This window comes from Crocuta crocuta, unplaced genomic scaffold, assembly GCF_008692635.1.
Source record: "Crocuta crocuta isolate KB4526 unplaced genomic scaffold, BGI_CrCroc_1.0 scaffold299, whole genome shotgun sequence".
NCBI lineage: Eukaryota > Metazoa > Chordata > Mammalia > Carnivora > Hyaenidae > Crocuta > Crocuta crocuta.
Genome location: NW_027532747.1, coordinates 8550820 through 8572644, shown reverse-complemented (window position 1 = coordinate 8572644; position 21825 = coordinate 8550820). Strand labels below are relative to the sequence as shown.

The 21825-nt window shown below is 37.9% G+C and overlaps 1 protein-coding gene and 1 non-coding gene across 4 annotated transcripts in view; both read left to right on the top strand.

Moving 5' to 3' along the window:
* The window catches only part of UNC79 (unc-79 subunit of NALCN channel complex), a 207326-nt gene that overhangs the window by 37856 nt on the left and 147645 nt on the right, over nt 1-21825 (top strand). For all 3 annotated transcript variants that reach the window (XM_077780866.1, XM_077780865.1, XM_077780867.1), the window contains exons 5-8: nt 7313-7377; nt 12406-12494; nt 13671-13711; nt 16333-16361. In XM_077780866.1, coding sequence (XP_077636992.1) covers nt 7313-7377; nt 12406-12494; nt 13671-13711; nt 16333-16361 — 224 coding nt within the window. The remainder of the gene's footprint in view (nt 1-7312; nt 7378-12405; nt 12495-13670; nt 13712-16332; nt 16362-21825) is intronic.
* Nucleotides 11347-11449, top strand: LOC144245648 (U6 spliceosomal RNA). Its single transcript, XR_013339369.1, has one exon. It is a non-coding gene; the product is annotated as a U6 spliceosomal RNA (small nuclear RNA).

Sequence of the window (21825 nt, the reverse complement as noted above, 5' to 3'; positions counted from 1 at the left end):
TCCTGTCTATTAGTTTATGGAGAGTTTTTTATCATGAGTGAATGTCAGTTTTGGCCAAATACATTTTCATCTATTGAGATGATCATATGACTTCTTCCCTTTATTTTGTTAATGTGGTAAATTACATTGATTTGCTTTGCATTGTTAATCCAACCTTTTATTTCCTTGGATAAACTCCACATTGCCAAGTATATTATATTGCCAGACTCAATTTGCAGTTTTTGTTAAATTTTTTGGCTCTTACATTTATGAGGGACATTGATCTAGTTTTCTTTTATTATAATGTCATCTCATTTTGTTTACAGAGTAATGGTGACCTCATAAAATGAGTTGGGAAGAGTTTCTTATTCTGTTTTCTGAAACAAAATAAATTTGTATTGTTTATTCTTTAAATAGTTAACAGGATTCACTAGTGAATTCATCTAGACTTGGGGTTTTCTTTGTAGGAAGGTTTCGCATTATGGATTCAGTTTAATATTATGTGACATTTAACTTTCCTACTTTTTATTCAGTCTTATTTGTAATTTTGTAGTGTTTGTTTTGAGGAATAAATGACATATGCATTTTTTTCCATCTTGCCAAACTTATTGCATATCTGTAGGATCTGTGGTGATGTTCTACCTTTTATTCTTGATGTTGGTAATTTGTTTTTTTCTCTATTTTTTTATTCATCAGGCTAACTTGGGGGCTTATCGATTTTATGGAACTTTCCAAAGACCCAGTCTTTGGTTTTATGATTTTCTCTGTTGGTTTCTTGTTTCCAATTTCATTGATTTCTGCTTCTATCTTTATTATTTCTTCTATTAACATTGAGTTTAACTTGTTCCTTTTTCTGTTTTAAGATAGAAACATAAATTGTTTTTCTGTCATATTAAAATAGAAGCATAAATTGTTAATTTGAAACCTTTTATGTTATCTAACTTAAGAGTCTAAAGCTATATATTTACCATTAAGCATTGTTTCAGTTTCAGCCCATAAATTTGATATGGTGTGATTACACTGCATTTCAGTACAGAATATTTTCTAATATTCTTTATGATTTTTTCTTTGATTTATGGATTGTTTAGAAGTGTGTTTAAGTGTACAAGTTTTTGCTGATTTTCCAGGTGCTTTTTTGCTATTTATTTCTAGTTTAATTCTCTGTGGTCAGAAAATTTACTCTGTGATTTCACTACATATAAATTTTCAAGCCTTGTTTAATGGACCAGAACACTTTCTCAATACTGAGAGAGGATTGTTGAAATTTACAACACTAATTATGGGCTCGTTTCTCTTTTAGTTCTGTTTTGCTTCATTTAATTTGAAATGCTATCATTAGGTGCACACATATTTATGATTGTTATGTCATCTTGATGAATTAACTCTTTCATCATTGTCAAATATCCTTCTTTATTACTCATAATATTTTCTGTTCTGGGGTCTGCTTGTCTGATATTTAGACACTTCAGCTTTCCTTTGATTAGCATTATATTAGTGTGGTATATAACTTTTTCTGTTTACTTTTTAATTTTTTTCTATATTTTTTTATAATTTACATCCAAGTTAGTTAGCACATGGTGCAACACTGATTTCAGTAATAGGTTCCTTAAGCCCCTTACCCATTTAGATCAACCCCCTCCCACAGCCCATCCAGCAACCCTCTGTTCTCTATATTTAAGAGTCTCTTATGTTTTGTCCCTCTCCCTGTTTTTATATTATTTTTACTTCCCTTCCCTTATAATAAGCAAAATTAGTCAATCAGAGAAAGATAAATATCATATGACTTCACTCATATGAGGACTTTAAGGTTCTGTTTACTTTTTTAAAAAATATTTATTTATTTAAGTAATCTCTACACACAACATGGGGCTTGAACTTATGACCCTGAGATTGAGAGTCACATGCTCTTTTGACTGAGCCAGCCAGGTGCCCCTCTGTTTACTTTTAACTTATCTATCTTTATATTTCAAGTGTATTTCTCATAGGAAGTATTTATTAGGGTCATGCTTTTTGAAAAAGTTAAATGCTATTTGACAACTTCTGCCTTTTAGACCATTTACATATAGTGTATTATTGTTTAAGCCATTTACATTTAATGTAATTACAAATAAGGCTGGTCTTTTTTTGAATTTTTAATGTTTTTTATTTATTTCTGAGAGAGAGAGAGAGAAAGCATGAACAGGGAAGGGTCAGAGAGAGAGGGAGACACAGAATTTGAAGCAGGCTCCAGGCTCTGAGCAGTCAGCACAAAGCCTGACGTGGGGCTTGAACCCACGAATGGTGAGATCATGACCTGAGCCGAAGTCGGCCGCTTAACCGACTGAGCCACCCAGGTGCCCCCAAATAAGGTTGGTCTTAAGTCTGTTATCTTACACTTGTTTTCTATTTGTCCCGTCTATTCTTGGTTTCTCTTCTTTTTGGTTAATTATTTTTAGCATTCCATTTTATCTCTGTATTAGCTAAACCCCGTTTTAAGAAGAATTGCCCTAGGGTTTACAATATGCACCTTCAACTTCACAGTCTACCTTCAAATAGTATTATACTAGTTTATATGTAGTGTAAGAACCTTATACACTTTCATTTCCTCCCTCTCATCCTTTTTTGTTCTTGTTGTCAGATATTTACATCTTTTTTTAAAGTTTATTTATTTATTTTGAGAGAGAGAGGGAGTGGAGGGTGGGGAGGGGCAGAGAGAGAGGGTTGGGGAGAGAATTCCAATCAGGCTCCATGCTGTCAGCGAAGAACCTGATGCAGGGCTTGAACTCATAAACTGTGAGATCATGAACTGAGCCGAAATCAAGAGTTTGATGCTTAACTGACTGAGCCTCTCAGGCACCCATCAAATATTTACTTATATATATTATTAGTCTCATAATACATGGCTGTTATTTTTGTTTTAAACAGTAAGTTATCTTTTTTTTTAATAGTTTATTTTTGAGACAGAGAGACAGAGTATGAATGGGGGAGGAGCAGAGAGAGAGGGAGACACAGAATCCGAAACAGGCTCCAGGCTCTGAGCTGTCAACAGAGCCCGATGCAGCACTCGAACCCAAGAACTGTGAGATCTGACCTGAGCCGAAGCCGGACACTTAACCGACTGAGCCACCCAGGTGCCCCTAAACAGTAAATTATCTTTTAACAACATGTTAACACAAGTAGAAGGTCTTTTGCAGTTATTCACCATATTTGCCCTGTCCAGAACTCTTTATGCCTTTGTGTAGGTCCTAGCTTCCATCTAGTATCATTTTCTTTCAGCCTTCCTTTAACATTTCTTGTTGTGGAGCTCAGCTGGCAATGAATTATCTTGTGTTTGTCTTCAAATAGTCTTTATTTCTTATTCATTTTTGAAGGATAATTTTCACTGGCTATAGAATTGTAGGTTGACAGTTTTTTTCTTTCAGCCTATTAAAGATGTCGTTCCATTGTCTTCTGGCTTGCATTGTTTCTGGCGAGAAATCAGCGATCATTCTTATCTTTGTTCCCCTGTAAGTAATGTGTCTTTTTTTTCCTGGCTGCTTTTAAGATTTTCTCTTTATCATGGTTTTCCATCAATTTCATTATAATGAGTTTTGGTGTGATTTTCTCTGATTTTATTTTGCCTAACATTCATTGAGCTTCTTGGATCTGTGGGCTTATAGTTTTTATTAGATTTGAAAAATTGTGGCCATTATTTCTTCAAATTATCTTCCATCTTCCCCCCTTTTCCTCCTTTTGGAATTTTAACCAGATGTGCTGTATACTGCCTAATATTTTCCCACAGCTCACTGAAGCTCTGTTTATTTTTTCCACTGCTCCAGTTTTGTAGTTTCTGTTGTTATGTCTTCTAATTCACTGATCTTCCCTTCTGCATTGTCTAATCTGCCATTAAATCCATTCAGTGAATTTTCCATGTTCTATATTATGTTTTTCATTTTAGAAATTCCATTTTGTTCTTTTATTATCTTTAATCTCTATTCTTATTGTGTTCATATTTTCCTTTGAATATGTTTTAAAGTAGCAGTTTTAAAGTTCTTGTTTGCTGACTACCTTGTCTGTATAATTTCTGGGTTTATTTCTATTGGCCATTTTTTTTCCTGATTATGGTTAACATTTTCCTTCCTTTCCAAATAGCAGTAATTTTTTAACTGGATGCTGGACTTCATGAGTATTACATTATTAAGTATCTTGATTTTGTTGTCTTTCATCAAAGTGTTTTAAGGTTTGTTTTGCCTATCAAGTTACTGGTGGATCAACTTTACACTTTTAATCCTGTTCTTATACTTTGTTAGGGTGAGCCTGGAATAACTTGTCCCTATGTTGGTCTAGCCCTACTGCTAAGGTATGACCTCCTAGAGTCTCTGTTGAATGTTCCAAGTTTTCACTGAGTTCCCTTTACTCTGGCTGGTTGGAACTTGAATATCTCCTAGGCCTGTATGAGATGTAGGAATTGTTCTGCTTACAGATCCTCCATAGTTGTTTTCTATGCAGCCTAATGGAGTTGTGCCTTACACATGTTTTTCTTAGTAAAGCCAAAGACCCAAAAGGATTCTTAATTAAATTTCTGGAGTTCTTTCTTCACATGGCTCCCTCTTATTTGGTATACTACCCAGCAAATATAAGCCACCTTCCCTCTTTAAGCTTCACATTTTGTGGATGCTTATCTTTCTCCTATGTCTAAAGTCTAGGAATTGCTTCCAGGAAGAAAGTGATGTTGATCATAGGACTGACTTTTATTGTTTCTCTTTTCTCAAGGATCATTATCCTACACTACCTAGTCCAGTTTCTGAAAACAGTTGTTTCATATATATATTCCAGTTTTCTAGTTGTTTATGGTGGAAGGACATGTCTAATGCCAGTTACTCTGTTTTAGTTTTTGCCATATGGTAAGGTCTGTAGATTGATCTTACATCAGAATCATTTGTAGTGCTTTTCCTAATTACAAATGCTTGTAGTATGTCCTTAAAGATTTTATTCAGGGGGTCCCTGGGTGGCTCAGTCAGTTGAGCATTTGACTGTTGATTTTGGCTCAGGTCATGGTCTCAGGGTTGTAGGATTGAGCCCTGTGTCAGGTTCCATGCTGAAGTTGGAGCCTGCCTAAGATTTTCTCTCTCTCTCCCTCTGCCCCTCTCCTCAACTCACATGCTCTCTCTCTCTTAAAAAAAAAAAAAAAGAAAAGTAAACATTTTGATTCAGTAGATCTAACATGAGTTTCAGGTTATTTTTATTTTATTATATAATATAATTATATAATAACAATATAATAAATTATATTTTTGAAATCTTGACAAGTAATTTTTGAAACACAAGAAAAGCTAAGAATCCCTATTTGAATGAATAAATCTAGTGTGACTTTGGTAAAGTAAATGAGGTATCTTACAATCTATTCTTAACCCAGTAACNAGTAGGACCTCCTGGATATACCCACATATAAAGCATTAATTTCTGGCAAAGCAGGAGTTTTTAGAGCCCTGAATAAGTGCTATAGCTGCTGTATATTCTTATTTCTTTGTGCCTTTGCCATAGCAGTTGTTATATATTTTGAATATTACCTCTATTTCTAAGTGTCAAGACTTCTTAATATTTGTAAAGTGATCTGAAAATGTTCTCATAATACAGGGATTCAGAAATGGCTAGCAGATTTTATCTTGTGTGCTAACTCTGTTTATTAGTGGCAACTTTCTGGAGCTCAGAAAGGTACTTGAGAAGGATCCTACGGCCCGTTCTGGACTCAGCAGGAAGGAATGCTCTTATGGATTAATGATATCTGTCATGAGTTTGGGATTGGAGGAATGAGACACATGGCTCATGTATTTGCAATTCCTATACTTATTTAATGCAGTGGGTTTTTTTTTTCTAGATTTCTCTAATTACACAAGAAAACCTTTTTTGCTACCCTCTATTTTCATCTTGACTTTTCCACATGTAGGAAACAAATTTTATTGTTTTGGAATGTCTATATTCAAGTTATTTCTTCATTCATCCAGTCCTTATTCATTTCTTCTTTCTTTCTCTCTAAAAATAATAAGCAATATGATATTGTGTTATTAGAGTAGTGGTTTCTGGTCTGTACTTCAGATCTTCTTTTTACATAAATTGACCCACTGTGTATTTTTTAAGGTCAGTGGCTCTGTTGACCATATTTTCCTAAATTTCAAATCAGACACATAATCTTATACCTGGTCTAACCATAGGCTAGAAGATTGAAGGTGGAACACCCCTGGGTGAAAAAAAAACTTTATAATATATTTGGAGAATAAATTAGGTCTGGAATATTATCAATACATATTCTTGAATTACAATTGGACATAAAAGTAAGTAAGAATATCCTCTCATCTGCGAATTCTTGTATATTAGGCCAATCATAGTCCTATGGGATTAGAATTTGGTGATTTAGAAAAATGTGTTACTTCCAAATATGTAATTTTATTGTGTTTTTTAAAATGATGAAATATTTTAGCTAAGTGCTTTGGACTACAGAATCATCTAGATGATAATAAATACTTTTCATGACTTTCTTTCCAGTCTATCCCAGATCACTTGTTTCTTATTCTTATTCTGCATGCATACTGTGTTAAGGAGTGGGTATTAACAAACTAGCAGACATTAGTCTGTGAGTCCCAATCTGTGGTGTGAGAGAGAGAGAGATGCATTTCATCTGGGCAAGAAATTCATCTTTTCAGTCTCCACATCTGATGGGAATGGGGTGGGAAATGGAATAGTGGAGGTTGCCTTAGCATTCATTTTGGTTATTATCAGTTTGAAACACTTCCTGGTGCCAGAGATCTAGGATGTTCAGCATAGTGTACACTACAATGAAAAGAGCAATATTGAAATCCATGAGATAGAGGTTCTAGTATCAGCTTGTCCTGTACTAACTCTGTGACTATAGTGAACTACCTAACCTTTTTAACTTTTACTTACTCATATATGAAATGAGGTTGATAATCTGGTGTACCTATCCTACGGAGTTGTTAGCAGGATGAAGTGAAACCATAGACATAAAACCTTGGAGAACTTACTAATGGTGTATGTATATATATATATATGTGTGTGTGTATGTGTGTGTGTGTGTGTATGTATATATATATATGTATATATCTCATTGTGAGGTAATGTTATTATACCACGTATGCCATATTATACTAGCTTGTCCCTCCCTATGGGAAAAGTTGTGATATCTTTGTTCAATTATTAAAATTGTCATAGATTTAAAAAATGATTATTTTAGGAAGCCTTCCTATGATGGAAAACTTTTTCTTAGGAAAAAGAAAACTAGTGTAATATCTGCTCTGCTTTTACTAGGGCACAAATAATTTCAGTGAGAAGTATTCATCAGCTATGCTTTGCTTTACAGCTTGGAATCCCATCCACTGCCAGCACATTGAATGCCACAACGCAATTAACAAGCCAGCTGTGAAGGTACTGTTTTATTAGACCTGGTACCATATTGTATTGTCAGTGGTCAAATTATCAGGAGCAAATTGCTGAATGAAATGGAGTAGGTCACATCCTTCTCTGTAATGCAGAGGCCTGTGCTCTGTAGTAATCTCAAGCATCTCTGTGTTCAATCTGTACTTTGGTGGGTTGGTTCAAGCCAGAGCAGTGAATAGTGGTATCTGCTAGTTTGGCTATGATTTCGTTGTCAAGCACAGTGTAGCAATGAATAATTATCAGAATAATCCTGGTGAAACACATAGTCCTTATTTGGCTTCCGTCTGAGCTAATAAACTCGCAAATGTGAAACCCTGTTTCACTCATTTTAAATTATGAGCGTCTAGGCATGGAGGAGGGCACTTGTTGGGATGAGCACTGGGTGTTATATGGAAACCAACTTGACAATAAACTATGAAAGAAAAAGATTATGAGTGTCTAGTGTATGACTGTGTGAATTCAAGTGTTTTAGGACAAAAATAGATAAAATTGTTAAGTCCTAGCTCAGATCACAGATATGAGTTAATCAAAATGACTGAGAGGTAGCTGGGCCACAACACATGGAAAGGTAACTTAAAGGTAAGGAACAATGGTTTAGAGAAGCCAAGACACTTCCCTAAGCCAGAACCAGATACTTTGACTCTGTCTTTTTCATTTTCCGCCACATCAAGTTGGTTCTCTTGTTATAACCCTGAATTGTTGAATTTGAATGTTAGGAAAGATAATCCCACATCTTAACAAAATTATTTGTGGTATATTTGTTGGAGACAAACTTGGCTGGAGAGACCTGTATCTGGATTTGCAAGGATTAATTTTTATATTATGAAGAGTGGGAGTTAGGTCAAGTCGTTAGAGTTCACAGATACTTTTTAGAACCTGGTGTCATGGGAATTTGCCTCCCTTCTATAGACAGGAAGACTGTAAAGATTACCAAATAATGGAAACATAATAATATCATCTTAACAGAAACAGAGTCAGAAGAGTGCCAAATGTCAGAAGAGTGCCAATGATAATATTGTCATCCGGATATACCTTACTAACAAAGGACATTGTTGTATTATTATGCTTGATCTTTGCTTTTATAAAGGCAAATTGAGGGGCACCTGCATGGCTCAGTCAGTTGAGCATCTGACTCTTGATTTTGGCTCAAGTCATCACAACCTCACGGTTGTGGGATCGAGCCCTGCATTGGGCATGGATCCTGCTTAAGGTTCTCTCCATCTGTCTCTCTTATTCTCTCTCTCCCCTTCTTTTCATCTCCCCTGCTCATGCTTTCTGTCTCTAAAATAAAAGACAAATAGTGGCATGTGGATGGCACAATTGGTCAAGCCTACAACTCTTGATCTCTGCTCAGGTCATGATCTCACAGTTCCTGCATTCATACCCGGCATCAGGCTCTGCGTTGGTGGTGCGGAACCTGCTTGGGAGTCTCTCTCTCCTTTCTACCCCTCCCCTGCTTGTGCTTTCTCTCTCTCTCTCTCAAAAATAAATATATTAACTTTAAAATTTTTTAAAAAAAATAAATAAAGGGGCACCTGGGTGGCTCAGTTTGTTAAGTGTCCCACTTGGGCTCAGGTCATGACTCACGGTTTGTGAGTTCAAGCCCCACGTTGGGCTCTGTACTGTCAGCGTGGAGCCTGATTTGGACCCTCTGTCTGTGTCTCTCTCTCTGCCCCTCCTCCACTTGCTCACACACACACACACTCTCTTTTTCTCTCTAATAAATAAAACATTAAAAAAATAAAAAATTAGTTAATTAAAGAAGGCAAATTTAATGAATTTATGTTGAGAAAGAGCATGTGCAGGTAGCCCACTAATGGAAGCATAATTCTTACCCATCCTGCTATGTGCACCCCTCCTCTGAAATTCCGCAGACATTTGGGGTTCAAGGGTAATTTTCTTTGGTGTGATGACATTTTGAACTAAATACACGTGAGTTCATTTTTAGCCATGGAATTCGGCTTAATTCTTCACTGTGGTGAGAATTGCATCGCTCCCTTACTTTATTTAGTTTCTATAGCTGCCCTTTCTCTTTCTGCCTATGTTACAATGCCCTCTTTTGGTTCACTCAGATATGGATAGAAAGGAGGTGTTTTTTTGTTTTTTTGTTTGACTTTTCCAGTGATTTTCTTCCTGATCTTGCGTCAGCCTGCATTCTCAGGGGTCTTCTGACTTCCTGACTAGTAATGACTTTGGTTTTTTACTCACAGAAGTCATCACGAATTAGATTTTCTCCCTCCTTTCTAGTTTAGTCCACCCCCCACCCCCTGCCGCCCGCTCTGGCTTTGCTTTTCTTACAGGCTGGTCCCTATAACCAGTTCTTCAGGACAGGCCACACCATCCTACTTTCTGTCCCATGTTCATTGAAGTGAAATTCATATAACATACAACTAACCAATTTAAAGCGAAGGATTCAATGGCATTCAGTGCATTCACAATGCTGTGTGACTACCACCTCTATCTACCTAAACATTTTTATCACCATCCAGATTTTACTTTTTAAGCTCCAGTTTTCCCAAAGAGTTTTCTTTCATATTTTTATTCTGCTTCCCTGGAAAGGTAACATTCTTGTTAATGATTTCTGTGCTGGGGCTGTTTTTGCTTGACAACAGGTCTGCCTTGGTATTGTTTTTTTTTGTTACAATATAAGCACTCCCCAAGCCCACATAGATATGACCATATGACATGTCGGTTCAGAGTATGGGACATTCAGATAAGTACAGAATAATGTTAAATGAAATTGAAGTCATAAGCTTGTAGAGTATGCCAATGTAATTTAAAAATCACATATACATATATTTATATTCATATTTATAATGAAAAGCAACCAATAATTCTCATTAGAATGTTATTAGTGATTGCATTGAGATGGAGGGTTAATGAGTTACCTAAATTTCCTTCTTTTCTCCATTTTCTCAAGCTGCTACATTGGGGATAATTGTATTTATAAATGGAAAATAACTGTTTTTAATGCAACAGTCACATATGAACATATTAATATGGATGTAAACTGGCCTGTTCAGAGTAAACAGAATTGACCCTACTATCCTCAAATGTAATGGGTCATATGAGCTAATTCATTTAACATGTCAGAGATCATCTAGCTAATCCCTAGTGATTATAATTCTAACAGCCTAGGAGGTTTTCCTTTTGAGTGGAATGAGAAAATATCTTTACCTGATAGGAGTATCAATGACTCACTAGAAATGAAAGTCAAGTAACTATATCAAAGAACAGATTCACGGGGTGCATGGGAAAGACTCAGGGAAAATGGATTTATCCTTACAAAAAGTACCCTCTCCATATTCGTGAGCTTTATCACTAGGCAGTGATGATTAGCCAAATAGAAAAGTATTAATCTATTTTGGTTGCAATACTTTGCAAAAAAGTGCTTTTAAAGCAAGAGCCAAGAGCTGTCACAGGATTCAAAATGAAAATATTTGGAACTTAGAGTTCATTGTGTCATACTCTGCTTTTGGTTTTACTTGGTTCTGTTTGCAGATCACTTTATGGGATACTTTGGAGCCCACATAATTATCTAACACAGGAGTTGGCAAACAATGGCCTATAGCTAAATTTGGGCTGCTGACTGTTTTGTAAATAAAGTTTTATTGGAACATAGCTGTGCTCATTTGTTTACATATTGTCTATGGCTGCTTTCATGCTACAGCAGCAGAGTTGAGTAGTTGCAACAGAGAACATGTGGTCCACAAAGCCTGAACTATTTACTCTCTGGTCATTTCCAGAAAGTTTGCTAATCCTTGATTTAACACACCAAAAAGTAGTAATTCATGGCATCAAAGGAAGCATGAAACTTGCCTAAGGAAAAATTTTCCACACTGGGCCTGTAGCATCAAGGAATATATCATTTGCAGATATTGGTAATGTAATGACTGAAATTTAGGAATTCTAACTCTTGTTCCCCCATCATTGAAACTCTTCAGGCAGCGCATATATTTGCTTCAGCAGCACATATACTAAAATTGGAATGATACAGAAAGTTTAGCATGGTCCCTGCACAAGGATGATACACAGAACTCTTCAGGGTCTTAACTTTAAATCTCAGGCTGTTTGGATTGTAAGTTTGGTTCATTTTTCCTCCCAAATCAGTAAAAACAGCTTTAAAAAAAACGGCAGAGTAGAGTTCCAGAAGAATTTGTGTCCTAGGCACATTATCTGCACAATCAGCTATAGCATGGATTCATTATTTCCTGAAGGACAGGGGAACAGAATTCAAAATGACTTTGGTTATAGACATTTAACCTGATGCAAAGTACAAAAAATTCAGCTAGTTGCGTTCACTTGATTTTAAACATCTAGATATTTGAAAATACCCTGATGATAACAGCAGAAGTAACACTTTTCATCTCCGTGCCTAGGCTCATGAAAACTCAGCCATAAATAATCCAAAATTGAACAGAGCTAAGCAAACCACAGGTCATGTGTGGAAGGGAAAAACATCTAAAAATGCGACATTGGATGATTGATAGAGAACTTAGAAATCTGTAGTAAGAAAAGTGAATTGCTCAGTGTTAGAGTTCGCGGGAAATTTTTTGAATGAGGTTTCTTTTAAGAAGCAAAATTCTCTACTGTCAGGATTTTGGTGGTGGTTATGATTTTAAAATCTTGATATCCTTTCCTTTTCCTAAAGAGAGATTGCTGTGTTTACCACTTTTGAGAAGGAATTACCATATGAGTAATAGAGAGGCAATTCGAGCCACTATTGAACAAGATTTCTTCTCTTTGTGGAGTGAGGGTGGGTTTCTTGACACTACTTGTCCCTTGAACCTGCAGAATACAGAAGAAATGAAAAACCGCAGTAGCCACATGTAAATCTCCAGTGTGGCATCCTCAGCCAGTGCAGCAGAAACAGCTATAGGTTAAAATGGGTTTTGCTAAAAATATTTATCCTAGTTTGCTTTTGGAAATCTGTCACTATGAAACTTTGGCACTTACGACGTGGGTACTGTGATACACAGGACAGGAGAGTTCATTCTGCCTTTTCCTGTGTTTCAGATGTGTATAGACCCCTCCCTGTCAGTAGCTCTAGGGGATAAACCACCCCCATTGTATCTCTGTGAAGAATGCAGCCAGAGGATCGCGGGGTAGGTATATAAGAGTCCAAATGTAAAGGCAAAATCAAGGTATTTTTAAGCATCTAAGAACTCAGGAAGTTTACCACCTACATACTTTCTCTAAAAGGTATACTCCAGCATGAAGAATAATTAATCCAGGAGACAGTAATAATATATAACAATCAGTGGTGAGTTTAAAACTTAGTGAAATGTAGTGTTGTCTAAATAATACAATTTTAAAATTAGAATTAATATTCCCAAAGATATCAACATGGAGAAATGCTTTGGGGAGAATTTCATGGAGAATGGAGTAAAACAAAAGTGTGCTTGGGATCATTCTATTTTGCTAACTCTAGAAGTTAGAAAAATGTAACTTTAAGCATAAGCATGACTGCTTTAAAAATAACTCTAAGGAGGGGCGCTTGGGTGGCTTCACTAAACTCTTGATAGTTTGTCTTTGGAGAGAGGAGTAATTGAGACCCATGGTAATCTTGAACAAATGATTAATGTAAGCTTTATTTCCTAATAATATAAAAGTCTGGAAATAAAATGACTGAATGTTAGCAGTTGTTAATTCTAAAAAACAAAAAACAAACAAACAAACAAGAGTCCTCCAAGAAGAGAAAGTAGGGCAACCAGAGAAGATAGACTTAAATTGGTTATGTTACCCACATTTCCCAATAAGCTCTCTGTTTTTTAAAGGTTAGTTTATCAGATATTTGATATATAGCAAGCTTTCATTTGAGAGATTTCAGCTTTGAAAACTTGTAATACTTTTCCCCATGTGATAAGAGAAAGCAGTTACACTTACTTAAAACAGCTATAGTTTTCAAGTGACCCCGTTACTAAAGGCCACAGAGGAAAAGAAAAAACCGTGGCTTTCAAACATGCCATGTAACTCAAATGGGTTCTCGCTGCTTGTTTCATAGAATCACACTAAGGATCGTACACATCAGGCTGTACATGTTGCTCCATTAGTTAGCATCTGGAAAGTATCATTTAAAGATAACTGAATATGATGAAATGCCTATAATTTATAATTTAGCTGCCATGCATTAGATTCTTAAAAAGTTGATTATCATAGTGCTCTTAATTACATTTCCTTTCTATTGAAAGCCGTTTAGTAATAGCATGCAGCTTATAAACATTCATGCGGAAGGGTAACACTACAAAGGATCTCAAAAATGAATTTTGCTTTTTTTACAGGGACCACAGTGAATGGCTCATTGATGTGCTTCTGCCACAAGGTATGGTTTACTTCAGAAAGGATGCATAATAAGTAATCATGACTAATGGCATGGTTGGTTTGTCTCCTTTTGTGCTGTATTATTTTACAAGGACAGTAACCAAAGTATTATATTTTATGAATAGTCATTGAGATGAAGCATTATATCAACGTCTTGCTTATATCCACACATTTAATAATGAAGGAAGAGGTAACACCTCTACCGAAATTAAGGGTAGATGTTGAAGTTAGGAATTCTGTGTGACAAAAGCCCTGCTGAATTATATCTTAAGAGATTTTCTGTATATATAACAGGTGTTGCCAATGATGTTTGCTATGCCGGGTCAGGAAGGGAATAGGAAATATCAGCAGGAAGAACATTGAATCATGGGGCTTTCTCCTACCACTATGACTAGCTCTGTGTTTTTAGGAAACATCATTTAATCGTTCTGAGACTCAGTCACCCTAGTAAAATAGGGATAAAGTATAGGTGACTCATCTCAATAAAAAGACGGGACTGTGATGTTTGTAGTTGGTTAGAATCCTGAAAGCTATGTCTTGTAAGTTGGCCGGTCCCACACAGAGGTTTCCTTCACACATCTGGAAGCAGGTATCCCAGCCACTTAATTAGAGGCTGAAATGACCAGGGAAAAGTATTCAGGAAAGCAGAGGAAAGAGGAAAGGTGGCAAAAGCTGGGGGGCCATAGGAGGAACGTGATCCATGACTTCAGAGGTAGATAATAAAAGACTTTCTATGAAAGGCCTCATTTAAGAAGAACTGTAAAAACCTTATGTTAACTAAATTCTCTGAACATTTAAAAAAAACTTAAGGCCATTTTCTTGATAATTACACTATTTCTTTATAGTCTAACTTTTTTTTAATGTTTGTTTATTTTTGAGAGAGAGAGAGAGAGAGAGAGAGAAAGAGTGTGAGTGAGCAAGGGATAGAGAGGGAGACACAGAATCTGAAGCAGCCTCCAGACTCCGAGCTATTAGCATAGAGCTTGACGCAGGGTTCCAACTCCCAAACCATGAGATCATGACCTGAGCCAAAGTTGGACACTTAATTGACTGAGCCACCGAGGTGCCCCTGTAGTCTAACTTTTAATATGAGGTCATCTCACCCTTAAGAAATAAATTAATGAGTGATCTTCATCTGTAAAATGGGTCAGTAATGTCAGCCTCTATATCCCTCAAAGAGACATTTTGAAAATTTATATAAGAATAACTGTAAAAAGATTTGGGCTTTATGGGTAAAGGTAAATTTACCCCCCCTTAAATTAGGCTACCTTGTTAATGAACTTCCAGTGCTCCAAGGTGAAGTCCGGAGCAAAACTACATTTTTAAATATCAGATATGTTGCTGAATTCTGGTCACCTTCTTCAGCAGATATTCATCTTTGGAAGAAAACTTGTGATAGCTTTTAATTATTTATCTAGAGGTGTGGCACTAACTTCAGGTTAAGACAAACTCTAAGATATCAAACTGTTAAAATAATAACCATTAGTTATTCAACACCAGTTTTAAAAACTGAGTTGTAAATTTCATTGATTTGGCATCTACTAATTCATAATTTCCAGACAGTTTGGGAAACATTGTCTTTGATCTTTTTAATAAATGATAACATAGACTATACTGTAAGTAATGCTTCAGTTCATTTTTTGAACACTTAACTATTTCAGGGGGAATGTTAACAATTTCCTTGAAAAATTACTTTCAAGTATTCTCAAGCATCAATTTTCATCTGTTTCTTAAGGCCAATTTGGAAGTAGACAGTAGTTTGACAGCCTTACTCCAAGTGGCCAATCCATGAAGTTGACAATTGCTTTCCCTGAAATGAGCATGGAGGTGGTTTTACACTAGTTAAGGACTGATATAAATCAATAATTGACGTCTGAGTAGTCCAAGTTCGTAAGGATTTTCAACAGTTTTGAAATAGCAAATCATCTCCATGGTGAAGCTCTAAATATATCACATCAATTTGGTGTCTGAGTATAATGGAAGACCATAAACAGGGAGTTCAGTCATATTATCTCTAGATCAGCCTTTATCAGTTGATAGCCTATGTGATGCTGATGAAGTCATGTAAACCTCAGTTTTGTTCTATGTCAAATGAGGAGGTGAGATGAATGTTATTTTGCTTTAGCTTTAACATGATCTGAATTCTTTTTTTTATATTTATTAAAAATTGTTTAATGTTTATTTATTTTTGAGAGAGAGACAGAGTGTGAGTGGAGGAGGGGCAGAGAAAGAGGAAGGCACAGAATCCGAAGCAGGCTCCAGGCTCCAAGCTGTCAGCTCAGAGACTGATGTGGGGCTTGAACTCACGAACCGTGAGATTATGACCTGAGTCGAAGTTGGACACTTAACAGAGTGAACCGCCCAGGCACCCCTAACGTGATGTGAATTCTAAGTCATGTCTGAGGAGGTTGAATTACTTTTAAGACTAGAAGAAGTATTTGCAGCATGCAGGTGTTCCTAACCTCATGAAACACAGGTAGATGACAATTAATAAGACAAGAGAGAAGCTGTTTGGGTCTAGGGGTTGTGTTACTAAGCCTGTTTTTACTTGCCTTTGGGGCTGCCCTCATTTAAAATGGGCTGTCTTTCTTTGTTGATATGTTGTGTACCTTCCCCTTACAGCTGAAATATCTGCTATATGTCAGAAAAAGGTAAGAACAAACTATCCGTGTGGTGGGGGCACGGTTTACTGTGTTTGTATGTAAATTCATCCATTGACATCTGCCTCATTTCTGCGCCACAGTTTTCCAGTATGTACATGTCACTGTATTCGTGAAGGGGGAAAAGAAATAATTTAGCATGCATGATTACTGTGTCCGAATGGTCTCTCTTTCCATTTCTGCTTTTGCTCATCCATCTTATGCACAGTGTTTTGGGTATGTAAACTGAAATAAAAGCATATGTGTGACTCTGGTTACTAAAAGTGTTTACCTTAACTTTGGTAAATCATGTATGTAGTGCGCTAAGCATCTTTATTGTTTTGAAGTGGAGCACAAATAGTTCAATATATGTGTGTCGGAAACATACGCCGACAGACCACATTCATTTAGATGTAAGTTGAATGAAATCTCTAGTTAAAGATTTCACCTTCAGATTGCCTTTAGCCACATTTCATGACAGTTTCCCTAAGCCATTTCCATCCTCTTGTTCTAGTTGTTGAAAAGTACAAGAGTAGTACAGCGTCATACAAGGAACTTTGAATTAGTGGGTGGAGACCCTTGGTTTCTGGGTGGCTCTGTCCCCACCTACCTATGAGACAATGTACAAGTCACTTAAATTTTTTTAGGAATTGGTCACGAGTAGGTACCTTTGGAGGGCCATTTTGGTGATCTATTGTCACATAATCTAAAATGTCATGGCTTGTAACAACAGATATTTATTTGATCACAATTCTCTGGATTGGCAATTTGGCCTGTGCTCAATGAGGCAGTTCTTTGATAAACTCCTCTAGGCTCCCTCATGTGCCCTGTGGTCCATTGGTGTGTAGCTGAGGGATTGCTGGTTCCAGATGAGCTCACTCCCATATCTGGGGCCTCAGCTGGGACAGCTGGAATGGTTGGATGACAGGGCTGTCTGGCTCTCCCTCTTTTCATTAGGTGTCTCATCTTCCAGGGGGCAAGGCTGGATTTATTCACAGGGCAGCAGTGTTCTGAACAAATGTGAGAGGAAGTTGAAAAGCCTTTTGAGATTGAAGCTCCTAAGTCAGACAGCATCACTTTTGATGCATTCCACTGGTCAAAGCAAGTCCCAAGGCCAGCCCAGATTCAAGCAGGGGACATAGACTTCTTTCCCGTTTAGAGAAGGAATGATAAGAATTCCGTGGTCACATTTAATCTACCATAATCCACTCTCTGGACATAATGACTTACATTTCTTCCACATGTAAAATACTTCCACTACCTAATGAGACCTCCTAAAGTCTTAAATCCATTTATGGCTTCAGTTCATCATCTTGTGATCTTCATGTGATCTGGTCACTGATGAAACTCCTTGGGTACAAATTCTCTTGATCCAGAGACCTGTGAACTAAAAAGGCAAGTTACCTGCCCTCTTCCACACCCTACACGTGATGGTGAGACAGGGACAGGATGACAGCAGTGGACCTCCATTTGCAAGAGTAAGTGGAAGCACATAGCTGTCAGTGGACTATAGCAGCTCCAGCCACGAACGTGACAACAGCTCTTCTGTCTCCAGGGATAGCAAGTGTGCCTTGACTAGGATGTGGCTTTACATCCTGGGAATAGTTCCCTAATCCATTGTTATTCTCCTGCATTCTTTACTCTACTCTCTGAAACATCTTTTCCAAGAAGAAATGGCACATGGTGCAGTTGAAGGGCTCCCTTAGCTTGCCCTCTGATGTAGAAGTCAGGGCTCCTTAGACTTCCTTTCATGTTGAACTGTGTCTGTCCCCTGTAGTCTAAGTTGGTGGCATTTTTGCTAATAAGACTTTCTTTAAAACCCTGTGGATTTTCAATAAATCTCATTGGAGTTCAGTGCCCCCAAAGCCACATCTATAATTCTTTTGGGGCTGGTCCTTTCTATACTTTGGGCATTTCAGTCTGCCTTTAAAATTATTAGAAGCCCTCTTCTATCTGAAAGGCTCAACTGAGCAGCAGCATCTTATATCTTTCTGAAGTTTTAACAAAGGATCATGCAGCCAGTCAGCATACTTTTGATTTGATTTTTATCCTGGGGATATATCCTACTTTGAGAATCTTTTATAAGCTGGAGGGACAAGGATTAGAAACAGTTTTTTAAAAAAATATTTTTATTTATTTCTAGGAGAGAGAGAGAGACAGCGTGAGCAGGGGAGGGTCAGAGAGAGAGGGAGATACAGACTCTGAAATAGGCTCCAGGCTCTGAGCTGGCAGTCAGCACAGAGCCTGACGCAGGGCTCGAACCCACGAACTGCGAGATCATGACCTAAGCAAAAGTCAGACGCTCAACTGACTAAGCCACCCAGGCGCCCCTAGAAACAGTTTTATATTCTAAATTAGCATGTCCTAGCTCTGGTGGTAAACCTAACATATGTGAGACACAGAGTGGATCATTTTTTTTTTTTTTAATGTTTTTATTTTTATTTCTAGGAGAGAGAGAGAGACAGCGTGAGCAGGGGAGGGTCAGAGAGAGAGGGAGTCACAGACTCTGAAACAGGCTCCAGGCTCTGAGCTGGCAGTCAGCACAGAGCCCGATGCGGGGCTTGAACCCATGAACCGCGAGATCATGACCTAAGCGAAAGTCGGACGCTTAACCGACTAAGCCACCCAGGCGCCCCAAGAGTGGATCATTTTTTAACACCGCCCTCCTTTATATGACAAAAGTATTTTTAGTAATAAACTTCAAATAAGCAGATTTTTATTACTTATCCTTTAATAAATGTTGTGTTTTACATGAAAGTGAATTTAGAGAACATTCATTAAGTTCATACTAGTTCAGAATTGTTCGAGCTTGCTTTGGGTACAGTTTGTGTCTACCTCTTTTGGAGTACAAATTCCTATACTTGAACAGTGAGTTTGATATATATGTATATTTTTTAATGTTTTATTTATTTCTGAGAGAGAGAGAGAGACAGAGAGAGAGACAGTGTGAACAAGAGAGGGTTAGAGAGAGAGGCAGATACCGAATCTGAAGCAGGCTCCAGGCTCTGAGCTAGCTGTCAGCACAGAGCCTGACATGGGGCTCGAACTCACAAACCATAAGATCATGACTTGAGCCAAAGTCGGATGCTTAACCGACTGAGCCACCCAGGTGCCCCGTGAACAGTGAGTTTGAAATAAGCATCAAGATTGTAAAGGTAAAGACACAGGCTTTGATTTATTTCAATTCTGTCATTCTATGAGACAGGTTGGAGTTATTTTTTTACATTTGAAGTTCAAAGCAGTGAAGCAGAGTAGCTGGAGAGACCATGCCCATCTGAATTTGGATCTAAGGAAAATCTCTCTAGTTTACTTTTGAGATGAATGCATATAGCTCACTCCACATGGATTGACTACCGACTGTAGCTTATTAAAACTTAGTGGGATCCATTAATAATTGGGTAGAACTGGGGCGCCCGGGTGGCTTAGTCGGTTAAGCGTCCGACTTTCACTCAGGTCATGATCTCGCGGTTCATGGGTTCGAGCCCCGCGTCGGGCTCTGTGCTGACTGCCAGCTCAGAGCCTGGAGCCTGTTTCAGAGTCTGTCACTCCCTCTCTCTCTGACCCTCCCCTGCTCATGCTGTCACTCTCTCTCCTCGAAATGAATAAATAAAACATTTAAAAAAATTAAAAAAAAAAAAAAGAATTGGTTAGAACTAAAGTCAACCCAAGGTTATTTTGGGGCAAAGTATTTTATTGCTGATATTATTTAGAATTGGTAGCACACGGTGATAGAGCAGATTGACTCTCAGCTGGCGTATATCCAGATAACTGCATAAGGAATCACTAAATCACACTAAAATGTAGCAGCATAAAACAGCAACCATTTAATTACACTCATAGGTTCTGTTGGTCAAGGATTGGGACAAGGCACAGTCCATAGCCTGTCTCTGCTTGATGATGTTTGAGGCCTTATCAGGGAAGACTTGAATAACTGGGGGCTGGGATTATCTAGAGGCTTCCAGAGCATATGTTTGGGCTCTGGGATGGGGTATCTTTAAGGTTGGGCTTAGGCAGCACTGTGGACAAGAGACTTAACACATGGCCTCTCTCCGTGGCTTGGCCAGGACAGAGTTCTGAGCATCACAATGAGGAAGCATCTGAAGAGAGAACATTATAAAATGGCCAGGTGAAAGCTGCAAGTCTTTTTAAATCTGGCCTCAAGAGTCATATGGGTATCACCTCTGCCACACTCTCTTGGTTGAAGCAGCCACGAGCCCATCTAGATTCAAGGCAAATGGAAGCCTACACGAGGAAGCCAACCCAAAGAGCCTCATACACAGCTGGACTTGATTTAGATCGCAAGACCTTGAACCTCCAGCCAAGAATTTGCGTGTGGGAAGAATGTAAATAATATGTGGGCAGAAAATAGGATGGTAAATTGTAGGCCTTAAACTTCAGGGCTTTATTATAGTGAATAACTACCCACTAAACCCATATCCGCATTCTATTGTTTATAGAATGGTGGGAATGCCAGAGGAACAAAGACTAATTATAACCAAGAGGAAGAAGTTAAATGCTAAGAACATACTCCGATACATACCACGCAGCTAGTGGTGTGGTATTGGTTTGGTGGGGAGCAGAAGCCCCAAGCCAATAAGGATTCTTGTGCTTCCAGAATGAAAAGTTATTTTGTGAGAGAGAAAGGAAGGACACACAGGAAAAATACACCACTTGGCGAGTCAGCAGCACCGAGTTGGGTGCTTACAAGACTTGGGCCGCAGTTGTAGAATTAACACACTGAAATTTAACAAATAATTTTAAAAACCTTATTAATGAAAAGAAAAAAATTACAGAAATTTTAAACTTGCTTTTATGATTTGCAGGCCTGAGTTCTGTTCAGAAAATGAGATTTGCTGACACCAGCATCCAAAGCCTTGTGCTAAAATCGAGGTGGAACAAACCCTACTTTGAAATGGTCACTCCGATAGGGAGTTCAATACATTGTCCGTGTTTTTGTGTAGGTTTTGTGCTGGCCTTTTTCCCTCTTCTGTCTCAAAAGATCTGTCATGGAGTGGTCTCAAATCTTCACTAGGCTCTGAGTTCATAATGGCCTACAGTAAAACATTCCCTCAAGGTGTTCACATCTTGCTAAGCTCTACTGAAAGTCTGAAAAGCTCTTAGGACACATGATGTTGAGCACGTGGTGTGGCCCCTCTCTCAGGCTTGGGACACATAGTTTTGCAGCCATTGGGAGTGTTTCCTCACAGCTTCTCAGATGGCTTCACGTGGATGGTGCCTCTCTCCTCTGCCTCTTGTCAGGGCAGCTCTGACATAGCCCCCCCTGGACTCTGGACTCTGTCTTACATGCCCCTACTTTTCTCACTGGCATCCCTTCATCTGTTGACTCCTTGCCTGTAGTTGATGTCAGCAGCTGATTCTATGAATGGTTCTTGCTGTGTTTTGCTATGTTCCTGTGGTGTCCGTTGGCGTATTTGATGTACTCTTTAGGTCTTATTGGAAAGAATGCTGGGAGAGG